Here is a 12,545-nt window from a genome sequence, read left to right as displayed (position 1 = left end):
CCCATCCCCAATTTGCCTCCATGGCATTTTGCCCCCACCCCCCAATTTTCAGAAGGAGCACTTTGAAAATCTAACGTAAGTGAATGGAGCAAGGAGTGCCCGTTGTGAATTTCCACGGGGAGGTGGGGGATCCCATTCCCCCACCATGGGTTCTGTTGCCCCAAGTACCAAGGAGAAGGGAGCAGTAGCTGGGATGGGAAGCCCCTCTCATCATCTTTCTGCCCCGCCACTACCTGTAATTTTGTGGAAGTGGCCTCTTTATAGCCGCTATTTCTGCAAGTTTACATTTACAAAAAACACTACTTGTCATTTTTACATAAAATGGTGACTTGGTAAAGATGGATGACTGATGGGTCCGGTAAGTAATGGGGGCCCGCATGGCTCAGTAAGGCAAGTCCAGGGGGCTGAGCGTGGGGGTGAATCCATTGGACTCCAACTGCCCTCTTGGGAGCTTGCAACATCGTGTGTGTGTGTGTGTGTGTGTGTGTGTGTGTGTGAAAACTGTCCCTTTCTACAAAATACTCTCCTTCTCTGCCCCAATGGTCTTGAATAGCCATAAGAACTGTGTGGAGTGTCCTGAGAATTCCTGCTTTTAGGAATCATCAGCATAAACTGGGTGTGCATTGCTGTTCCACTCCATTGCTTTCAATGGGATACATAGAATCTCAGAATAGTAGGGTTGGAAGGGGTCTACAAGACCATTGAGTCCAACCCCCTGCTCAGTGCAGGAATACATCTTCAAATTCACATTCCAGGGAGCATCCCATGATTCTTGATACTCCAGCTAGCTTGCACAAGAGTTTGCACCACTTTCTAACCCCAACTAGCATATGTAAGAATATGCAAAGGCACCCACTGATCCTACCCTGCCACCCCCAATAGAAAGTAATTCAAACATAAGCAGTGTTGGGCATAATTGTCTGTGCCACTGGAAACAGCTTCCAGATAAGAAATTGAATCAGTTTGATTACCATTGCATGGTGCCCAGCCCAACACCTTGGCCTCTAAACACCCTGCCTTTCATTAGTATCTGTCAGGAATTATTCTGAGCGTGTGGCGATAGTTAGCAGCTCAGACTCAGAATGGGAACAGTCAGAATTGGGGGAGGTTTCCCCCCTACTGAGCTCAGATATGGATAGGTGTTCTTCTCAGGAACGTGGCTTACAGATGGCTCGACCTGAAGGCCCCCCCTTTCCTCCCCCATGAGAACCCAGGTCTCGGAGGAGGAGGAGAGTGCGGGGTGTGACCTGAAGGATGCCACAGTCCGGCACAGATGCGAAGCAGGAAAAGTAAGAGCTCAGACATTCCACCTGGCTGGCTGTGCATGATAGCCTACGTAGGGGGGCGCAACTGTAAGGGAGGGGCATCCTCCCCAAAGTTATTCTGGCTAGCAAGTTCTTGTTTCAAATTGCCAGCAACATCTCCGATTCCCACTTGGCTCCTCTATTGATATTCATAATTGCGTGGAGTAGCTGTTTTCCTTTGTAGCCTGAGAGTCTCCGAGGACTCGCATTTGTAAAGAACCTGGTCGCTAACTAATAAAGTAGCGAGCCTGAAGCCTGGTGCCTTGGAGTGTGTGATTACGGACGAGAGGATCAAGGAACTTGACAGCATCAGGGCTCGTTCTGGCTTGTTAGTTTGCTTGTTAATCTGCATTACTGGAAATGTTAGATTTGTGGTCCCCCCCCTCCACATCCCATGTTCACCCTCTCCCTGCCACCCCAGTGACCGTGCCCCCCCTCTGTTTTCTCTGTGTTTCAGACTGATTTTGAGAAGGATGTGGATATGGCGTGTAGATCAGGTGAGCACATTACAGGTGAGAAATCAACAAGTGACCTGGTTTGGGGATTGAACTTGACCTTTATTTTTTACAGTTTAACCTATATATCCTTACTCTGTTTGTGTCAAGCTGTGTTGCCTGTAGTCTGTGCGTCTGAGCTGTTCCTTGCTCACCCTGCCCCACGAAGAGCTCCCAGCTCCACCCATTCCCCATATGCCAGCTTTCCTTTTGCTTCTATATACTTAGGATATGGCTGAGGCCAGGCAAAATTTCTACTGGGCAAATGTTTAAAGAGGCTTGGCAAGAGACAAAAGGGATGACTTTAGAGATGCATGAGAATTTCACTCCTGTTCATAAATCATGCAAACATGTCCCATTCACAGCCCCAAATGCAAACACAAGCAGGACGCGGACACAATTTTTTTTGCAATTTCCTGAGTTTGCATTCACATTCAAAGGTGCGCACACGCCGCACATATGTAAGGGCACACTTCTGAAAATGCACACTTGCACAAATGTACACTTCCCAAAATGCACATCCCTCTCAACCACATTTAGCCTATGGGAGGGAGGATGTGTATTTTGGGGTGCATGCTTGGAAAAGTGTGCATTTTTCATGTTCAAAAATGCTCACTCTCCTGGGGGTGGGGGGAGAAAAAGGCACTCATGTTTTTGAGCAAGAATGAGGCAAGATGAGCATCAAGGTGAAAAACAGAGAACCTCACTCGTTCGTCCATCCCTAGTTGACATAGGCCCAAATTAGACATGATGGAGGCAACCATACTAGCATATGGATGTGTCTGGAAACCAAACATGGCTAACTGCTTCACATCCAATCTGGCCCTTAGCAGGTTTCCTTCCTCTGTCTTTTTCCATTCTCAATTTGTTAGCTCAGGGATCAAGAGAGTCCTCTCCACTGGAGTGTCACAACACTCCGGCTCCGAGCACTGATTCCCACAACCATTTTCGTATATGGTAAAGTCCAAACAAAGTGACTTTTTAAAAAAAATTGTGCATAATGAACTGATGATCTCGTGAGTGCTTCCTTATGTGTCCCAGTCACAAATCCAGCTATTTTCTGAGGAACATTTCAGAAAGTGAGTTGAAGCAGGATGCCATGAGTCCTGATCTGGGCTCATCTTCTATGGCTCAGCTGATCAGTGCATGAAGCCAAAAGGTCGGCTCACATTGACCTACCCATATAAGAACTGGATTTTAAATGAGCACATTTAGGCTCTAGAGCGCCTCTTGTATCCCTTCCTCTGGACCTTGCCTCTGCTTGGACAGATGATGAACTGACTCCACCACCATCCTCTGACTCCTCTGCTTCCCTCTGGCTCCTTCCAAAACGCATCCCCTCAGGTATTCATCCCAGTCCTGCAGAACTGCATGGGCCATCAGCTGCTCCCCTTGCTTAAGTAGATCCATCATGGTGCCTGTTGACAGTAATAGTTCTGTCAGAACTGTCCTATACTGCCCATCCCTTCCTTAAATGATCTACTCTCCTGCATCCCTAACTTGCCTGAAGAAAACCTGTGATGCTTCTTGGGATTTCATGAGTTTCCTCCTTAAAACTCGCCTTCCTGCTTCCAAGCAAGAACACCCCTGGCCCTGGCTTGCTCAGACCCCATATAATATTCCAATCTTCCAAACCAGGATCTCTTTAAGGCTGAGAATTATTGTTGTATATTCCTCTACAAAGTGTCTTTTATTTTTCTTCCTAGATTTCTTTTTCTTTTCTTTTTTCTCTTCTCTTTTCTGTCTGTTTTTATCCCACTATTTCTTGTGGCTTATCAGGGATGCATCATGCAATAAGTGGCAGCAAACCCTTGTTTGCCAATGGATGTACATTTAGTTGCCAGGGAGGTGGTGCAGACAGTCCCATCTCCCTGGTACATAGCTGCACACATTTGCCGCATTGCTGCATTACAAAACTTTGTTCAGGTTAACCATATAATGCAATGTGTGAAGTTGTTCTTACCCTCTGTGTTTCATTAGTCTCTGTCCGTCCATCCATTTCTAGGCACACCCTTTATCAATCCATTTCCATCCTTTCTCTCTATCCACCCACTCATATCTCCTTCACTTTATATTTGTTGCTTGTCAAGATGGCAGCTCCCCCACTGGGCATTGCAACATGTATACAGAAGCTCAGAAATTGGCTATAGCAAAATGTCACCCCCCCCCGCGCCCTATTTCCCCACCTGATACCTGTGCTGAATGGTTCCCATATTCAATTTTCAGATGCTCGGAGTGGACTGCAGAGTGCTCTCTGGCCCTTGTCAGCCTTGTGGTTTGGCAGAAGCCTTCACAGACTGAGGCACCCACTCATGTTTCAATTGAGGAAAATGACTACGCTGCATCAGTAGTTCTAGGGATGTATGAGAAATTAGTTCAGTTCAGGTTTTCTGACCAGAACTGACCTAGCTCATACCTCCTGGGATGGAACACAGACCTAAATGCAGTCCATGGTCAAAGGCTGTACATTTCTGAACTTGAGATGTGGTTTGTGGAACCAAAAAAAGAAAGTTCAAAACATGAGTACATTTGTAAAATGTGCATAAAAATGCATACTTTTGAAAAAAGCACACAATGTGCTTTAATCAGTGGAAGAAACAGGAGTAACTTCAGCAACTTTGTACGATTCGATTGCTGCGTATATTTGGAGAAAATAAAAAAAATGTGAAAAGAAAAACAACAACACAAGACACATATTTGCATATACGTGAATGTGCACATTTGCAAAAATGCACAGTTTTATGCATACGCAAATATGCATATTTGCAAAATGCACATTTTCACACATATGCAAATATGCACATTTTTGTAATTGACATTTTATTTTTTCAAAAAGTGGCAACAGTGGAGCTTGATGAGACCACTGGGGTGAGTGCGGGCCACTCTCCAAACATGGACAGGAGGCGAGCGGGGGCAGGGGCTCAGTGAACAGAGCTCAGGGGTGTGGGTAGGGGGGGGTTCTGCTGGATTCCCAGATGGAATCTGGTGCCCACACCATCTCTAGTTAAAAGGAGGTGGCATTCCCATGTAGATGGGACTCTGCGCCCATTTACAAGTACCAGCTTTGTGGAAAGTGAGCCTCATCACATCACTCCCCCTTAAATAGGAACTAGTCTATTTATCATGCTGACTTCAGCTTCATAATTTCAAGAGGGAGTGTGAGCGATCGTGAACTGCGCCAGTGTTGACATGCCCTTGGGCAAATTCCCACTGCTTCCTTTTCTGTCTCCAGATGACACTCATTGATCAAATGTGATACTCCACTGTCTGTCTGCTGATGTTTGCTCTCCTCTCCCTCCCCATCTTCTCTCCCGCCCCACTCTCCCCCTCCCCCTGCTGCCTCCCATCTCTTTTGACACTAGAACTGAGACAAAATTCTCGAAGACATTTTGCTGAGAAAAATTCCAGAGGTGTTTTTTTTTGCTTTTTCTCACCACTGGGGTCAAGGCCATTTTGCAGAATTATTTTCAAATAGTGTCCATCAATGTTTTGGAGTCACCACCATTCCCTCCCCTACTAATGCCCTAGAATGAGCCTAGGCCCAGATACAGGTTTCTGGATGATACAAGTTTGACACTGCTACTTGAAAGCCTCCCCACCACCACCAAAAGACAACTGTCGGAGAATTATCTTCCCAGTGAAATCCCCCCCCCCACACACACACACAGCTCTAGCTGGCACCAGGATCCTGGCTTTAACTAAATGAAAGGCACCCATAAAAAGCCATCGAAGGAAGCATGCCCTACTTCCAGAAAGATCTCCCTAAAGTAACTATTATTTAACACTGATACCGCATCTAGAATGTTCTAAGCGCTGTACAGGTATTAAAAGATAAGACAGCCTCTTCTGACATGGTCCTGCACTAATGGGAAAAGCGATGGGCAGCAGCTGCTCCTTGGCTGGCCAATGGATGGAGCCAAGTAGGGGTGGACGAAAGGCACTTACCTTTCGTTGAAGCTTGTTCGCGGTGGGGGGGAGGCGCTTCGCTGCTCCCTCCGCGAAGTTCAGGCCGGGGGGGAGGCTTCCTGCCTCGCCCCGGCCGAAATTCAGGCTGGGGGGGAGGCTTCCCGCCTCGCCTGGCCGAAATTCAGGCCGGGGAGGAGGCTTCCCGCCTCGCCCGGCCGCGAACTCCATTGTTGTTTTTTTTTAAAAAAAAACGCCCCCGTGATAGGCTACGTGACGATTAACGTAGCCTATCATGGCTAGATCTGGAAAGTCAGCCGTGATAGGCTACGTAAATCGTCACGTAGCCTATCACGGGTGAGTTTAAAAAAAAAAAAAGAGCGCGTACGCTAATGGTGGCCCACATAGGGAGCTGCCATTCGCGTTCCTTATTTGGTCGCTGTAGTCTACGTAAAGATTTACGTAGACTACGGCGAAAATAAGGGCAACACAAATAGCGTTGCCCTTATTTTCGCCGTAGTCTACGTAAATCTTTACGTAGACTACAGCGACCAAATAAGGAACACGAATGGCGGCTCCCTATGGGGGCTGCCATTATCCGTACGCGCTTTTTTTTTTTTTTTAAACTCACCCGTGATAGGCTACGTGACGATTTACGTAGCCTATCACGGCTGACTTTGCAAATCTAGCCATGATAGGCTACGTTAATCGTCACGTAGCCTATCACGGGGGCGTTTTTTTTTCTTTTATTGCAATGGCAGCGGCAGCAGCCAGTCGAAAGACCGGCTGCCGCTCCCGCCCCGCTCGAACACCCGCCGAACCGCTGGCCGGACCCGCCAGCAGGAGGGACATTCAGCGAAGGTAAGTCCCATCCCAGGGGGTGTGTGGGGGGCAGGGGGGGTTCAGAGGATTTCTCCCCGAAACTTGTTTGGGGGGCCGAACACGTTGGTGCTCGGCACCCCGAAGTTTCGGGGAGAAATTCTCCGCCATCCCTAGAGCCAAGGTGGTCTCTCTCTTGGCATGATGTTCCTTCTGGGAGGCCAGGGAAAGCAGCCTCCCAGTAGGGATGTACGAAAGGCACTTACCTGGTCCTGCAGCTTGCTTCGCGGTGGGGGGGAAGGCGCTTCGGTTCTCCCCCTGAAGTTCAGGCCAGGGGGGGAGGCACCCCGCCTTGCCCGGCCTAAATTCAGGCCGGGGAGAAGCACCCCGTCTCCCCGGCCGCGAAATACAAAAGTGAAAAAAAACACACACACCCGTGATAGGCTACGTAATGATTAACGTAGCCTATCACGGCTAGATTTCCAAAGTCAGCCGTGATAGGCTATGTAAATCGTTACGTAGCTTATCACGGGTGACTTTGGGGGAAAAAAAAAACAGCGTGTATGCAAATGGCGGCGCCCATGGGTGCCGCCATTTGCGTACGCGCTTTTTTTTTTTTTTTCAAAGTCACCCGTGATAGGCTACGTAATGATTAATGTAGCCTATCACGGCTGACTTTGGAAATCTAGCCGTGATAGGCTTCATTAATCGTTACGTAGCCTATCACGTGTTTTGTTTTTTACTTTATTTTGTAATGGCGGCGGCGGCAGCCAGTCGGAAGACCGGCCGCTGCCCCCACCCCCACCGAACCGCGGTCGAACCGCCTCCGGGACCCGCCGCTGAGAGGGACATTCGCAGGAGGTAAGTCCCATCCCAGGGGGGGTGGGGGGGCGGAGAATTTCACCGCCAATTTCGGGGGGCCGAATGCGTTGGCATTCGGCCTCCCCAAGATTCGTGGAGAAATTCTCAGAAATTCTCCGCCGTCCCTACCTCCCAGTGTCCTGGTCTCCAGGCTGGTGGCAGAGCCCAGCTCTGTGCTTCCAAGGTAGCTGGCAGGTGGAGCAGAGAGTTCTTTGTGGCAGAGGGGGGACAAGCAAGCTTGCTGCAGCTGCTCCTTCTCTGGGGCCAGGTTGGTCTCCCCTTTCCCATGATGTTTATCCCAGGAGGCAGTGGGTGTAGCCTGACTAAGGCTACAGTCCTTAACACATTTACTAGAGAATAAGTTCCACTCAGCGGGACTTACTTCTGAGTAAATATGCTTAGGGTGGCCCTGTAAAGCTGCAACCCTCTACACAGTTGCCTAGGAGTAAGCAAAATGAGACTTACTTCTGAGTAAGCACATTTAGCAATGGGCTGCATGATTGTCCTCTAAAGGTATCCCCCCCCTGCCCCCAGCTGCCTAATATTAGCCCCACTGGTCTTTCTGAGATCTGCTTCCAAGCAGACATGCTCTGGGTTGGGATCCCAGGGCACATCTGCACAACACATTTAAAGTATCTTGAAAATGGTGTTGCTATCAAAGGATCCTGGGAATTATGGTCATACAAGACAAGAGTGTGAAAATTCATATTAGGGATCATCCTTAATAACCTCAACTTACCTTTCTGTAGCACTTTTCCACTGAATTTATGTGGCAAACCACCGTTTATTTTAATTTTATTTTTTGCTGCTACTGCCTCACAGAATTCTGTGGGGAGGTGGTGGTAGGAGTGCCCTTGGGGGGGGGGGTGTCCAGCTTGGTGAAAATGGCCCCCAGACCCACCAGACTTGCCCACCTCTGCTTTTCTAGATTACCCCTCTCCCTGTTTCTCAAAATCCTCCTTCAGTTATTGATTATAAGAGAACTCAATTATAACAAAGCAATCCCATTATACTTTAGGAATAGGATTACTCTTTTGACATTGGGGCCCTGCGTTGAAAACACAGAGACTAGGAGGGGTGTCCCTTGTACTGATCCAGCTTTGGTAGTGTGAACAAAAACTTGAAACCTGAAAAATATCCCATGTGTTGTGCCTCTGAGTAGGATTCATGGCAGAAGCATAACTTGGCTTCCTCTTCTTTTTTTGGTGCATTGTTTTATCATGGGCCAGCAAAAGGGAAACTTCTAAAATGACCACACTACTAGGGATGTCAGAGAAATCCATTTGGGCTGCAGAGTTCAATGGGTTTTCCTAGGCTAGTCCCCGCCAGACTTCATTTCAGTTCCTGCTGTGGTACCCGACTGGATCTGCAGCGAGTTAGCCCAGTTTGAAGATTTTCTGGGAAGTCGGCACATTTTTAAAGGTTCTGCAAATTGCACAAATGTGTGCAATTTATGCCAATTGTGGCTGAACTTGAAAATCAAATTCATGAAAATTGTGCCAAAATTTGTGCAAACTATACAACCTGCCCCCCTCACCCAAACGTATAAAAACGTTCCCGGAATTTGCAGAACAACCCACAGCTCGGCTGGCAGGTGCAAAGCAAGTTGTACATGCCCTGGAAATCCGTCAAGTCAAAAAAGAAATGGATTTCTCAGTGTCAGACATCCCTACAGAGTACAAAGACTCTTGTTAGACTGGTGCAGAGCCAAAATGTATTCAAATATTTCAGGCTGCACTTAGCCCTCGTCTTTGCACCCAGCTATGGATTATTGCTGCACTGCACATGCACGCACACACGCGTGCACATGCGCACACACACACACACACACACAGATACACATACATACATACATTCAGGCCATATTCAAGCAAGATCCTCATCTGGCATGCCAGAGTGACAGCTCTACAATGCCATGCCTTTTTCACATTTAAACGATTGAATGCTTACTTTTTTGAGTGAACAAAGTTGTGGAATAGAAAATCCACCAAGAGAAACCTGTTTCACTGAAGAAGAAGAAGAAGAAGAAGAAGAAGAAGAAGAAGAAGAAGAAGAAGAAGAAGAAGTGTGGCTTAGTTTTTGCTGCCCATATGAACAAAAGATAATCAAACAAAGAAGCTGAATTAACAAGGTCAGGTATCCCTGTTGAACTGAGTTCCCACCTGATCCTTCTATGCAAAGGGAAAATGTTCTTAAAAGTGATTCCAATTGGAGAATAGGTTTTCTTGGACCCTTCAGAGGTTAGAGTTGATTCCCAGCTCAAGTCGTCCTCTTGTAAACTACACAGTTACTTAATTTGGCTAAAAAAGAGCCAGGATCAAGGCCACTGCCCCTAAAGTGGTATCTGCCCAATTGTCTAAAAAAGAATTCAAAGCAGCAGAAAACATTCATATTTCAAACAATCAATGGCACAAAAATGAAGAAAGTCAAATCTATTCAAAAGCCAGTCAAAAGTAACCCCAATGTAGAAACCAGAACCCCATGCTAATTGCTAACCAAAGGCGGATTGAAATCAAAAGGTTACTTAATTTGGCTACTTGAAAGCCTCCCCACCACCACCAAAAGACAACTGTCGGAGAATTGAACTGACCTTCAGGCAGGGCCCATTTTAAAAATAATAGGGAGGGAGCCAAACCTATATCCTGAGGAAGGGATATAAGGGGCCACTGCTGAGAAGGCCTGCCCCTTTTTTCCACCAATCTAATTCCTGCTGGTGAAATGAGCAGGGCTGCTATAGCAGATCATAATGCAGCAAATCTTAATTCTCGGTGAGGTTGGCATGGGTGCAGGTGGTTCTTCATGTAGGGTCATGTTTCATGAGGGCGGCGCCTCAAGCGCCCAGGTGCAACATAATGTTCCAGCTTTACCTGGGCATTACTTGAATGGTGCCACCTGGCCCTTTATTTTTCCCTGCTCCCCAGGGGGAAATAGCTAAACAAACTGCTACAGTGAAATGTTGGGTAAGTAATGCTTGGGTTCATGGATCCTTCTCTAACCACTAAAGGTTGTCTGTCTTCACCTGATGGTATTGCAGCAGCTGATGCAAATGTACAGTGATTCCCCCCCCCCCGGAGCTCAGAGTTATCTGAGCAAAAGACAGTGTAATTGTAAGTGTGCAGTGTGTGTGTGTGCAGTGTGTGTGCGTGCGTGATATCCATGTTCACTATTTCCTTCAGAATAAGGCTCTTTCTTTTCCTTGTAAGCACTGAAGCTTTTCTTCTTTTGCCCTCGGAGCTTCCTGAGGTTATTCATTTCAACTATTGAAGCCCTAAGGTTTGCCGCCACACCAAAAAAAATGTCCCTTGGGTCTTCAAAGCCCAAACAAAGCCTCCAGACACAACTTCTTTCTCTCCCCTCTTAAATGAAATACATCCTGGTTTTGTGAAACTGCTCCTCCTGAACCAGGGACAGAAAGGCAAATCAAGAGCAGAAGGGTATCAGGACGTGATGACAGACCTTATTCATGGAGCAGAAGACCGAAGGAAAAAAGGAGTCTAATGAAACAAGTTAGACTAAAAATCAAAAGTTAGACTAAAATCACTCTGACCTATGTTTTCTGAAGGGTTTGTGAATCCTCTATTCATCAGCCCCAACATGCAGAAGCGGTGGAGATTCCAACTTAAACTAAATCTGTCAGGCTAAAGTTGATTTCTTGAAGAGGGAGATGGCAGGGTTCAATTCAAGTAGAAAACAGGCTGGCAGCCACCCAGAATGTTATACACTTAATCAGCTGGCAAAACTAGAAGATGGCAAACTCAGAAAAAAAAAATTCATTGCAGATGCCTGAGCTGTTGTTAGGTGAGACATGCAATGTTATATAAGGAATATTAGTGATGTGTTGAACTTGCCCCTTTATTTTGGTGGAGATTTCCATTGTTCTACAACAGCAGTGGGGAACATGTGGTCATCCAGATGTTGTTGAATTTCAGTTTCCAATCCATCAGCCTCAGCCACAATAGGCAATGGTTAGGGATAAGGAGAGTTGGGCTCAATTGTCTTATAGGCCCCTTCCAACCCTACTATTCTATGATTCTTGTACTCCAACAAAATCTAGAGAGCAATGGGTTCCACTTCCCGGTTGAACACATTCAGATACCGTAGAAACTCCCTGAAAAGACTCATATAACTGTGGGAGTTCTGAACAATTTCTGTGAATGCATGCATTTTCTTGAAAAAGCTGAGTGTTCCTTATCTTTTATTTTTGCTATTGGCTTGTGAAATGGCTTGCACATCCAGCTACCAGCTCTGTAATGTCCAGAACTAATTTCACATTATCTTCTTCAAGTGCAAAAGCTCCAAAGAGTGTTCCCCTCACCTCTTGAATGAGTTAAAAGTCTCTTTAACATAACCCCCCATGTCAGGTTTATCTCCACCGTCATGCTTCTATTGTTCACCAGTTCCACAACTTCGTTTTGTAGCATTTGTTGCGGAAATAGATGTGTGCAAAAGCAGCAAAATAATATAGCAGTGAAACTAACAAGCTCTCCATCCATCTCTGGCACAATTCCAAATGAAACTGGCAATCGGTTTTAAACCCATTTCAGTTTCACTTCTACAGTAGAAGATCTACTCTAGTCTGGACACACTGCAGAGCTGTGGACAGAGATGGGGGGAAGCTTGCAAGTTCACCATGACTCTTTGCAGCCATTGTACACAAATCAAAGAGTTTGTGCAAAATGCTGTGCATCCCACCATCCTATTTTTCCCCATCTGAGCAATATGTGCAAGAGGTTGCACATGCAGATGATGCTGGGTTTGTTGGAATTTTTTTTTTCTGATCAAAATTAAATTAGATAGAATCAGACACTGACCATACCAGCAGAAGTACAATAGCTGTTTCAGAAAGCAACCCTGGTCTATTACCACTGTATCCCTAGAGAACAGATCCATTACTTTATGTTGTTATTTAAATTTGTAATCCCACTTGGGAGGCTTGGAGGTTGGAGATTAATTGGAAATGTATGTATTATGTCAAGTAAATGAAAAACAGATAATCCCTTCCTCCCTTTTCTCATACAATGAATTAATGGGTGGCTAAATTTGAAATTACTCTGCAGCTTAACCACTAATTCTGGAACACATATGGGGTGCACATTTTATTAGAGTCGTATGGTAGAGGATCACAGTGAAACAATAATCCCATTAGGAGCCTCTGCTCTGGAGA

General features: G+C 46.3%; 1 protein-coding gene across 1 annotated transcript in view; it reads left to right on the top strand.

Annotated features, from left to right (window-relative positions):
- The window catches only part of ADGRB1 (adhesion G protein-coupled receptor B1), a 365,002-nt gene that overhangs the window by 333,527 nt on the left and 18,930 nt on the right, over positions 1 to 12,545 (top strand). Inside the window, exon 28 of the mRNA XM_084847946.1 lies at positions 1,762 to 1,816. Coding sequence (XP_084704072.1) covers positions 1,762 to 1,816 — 55 coding nt within the window. The remainder of the gene's footprint in view (positions 1 to 1,761; positions 1,817 to 12,545) is intronic.

This window comes from Heloderma suspectum, chromosome 4 (genome assembly GCF_057233095.1).
Source record: "Heloderma suspectum isolate Gila_16-S chromosome 4, 16-S_ref, whole genome shotgun sequence".
Classification (NCBI taxonomy): domain Eukaryota; kingdom Metazoa; phylum Chordata; class Lepidosauria; order Squamata; family Helodermatidae; genus Heloderma; species Heloderma suspectum.
The sequence above is the reverse complement of the archived record's forward strand: the minus strand, read 5'-3'. Positions and strand labels throughout refer to the sequence as shown.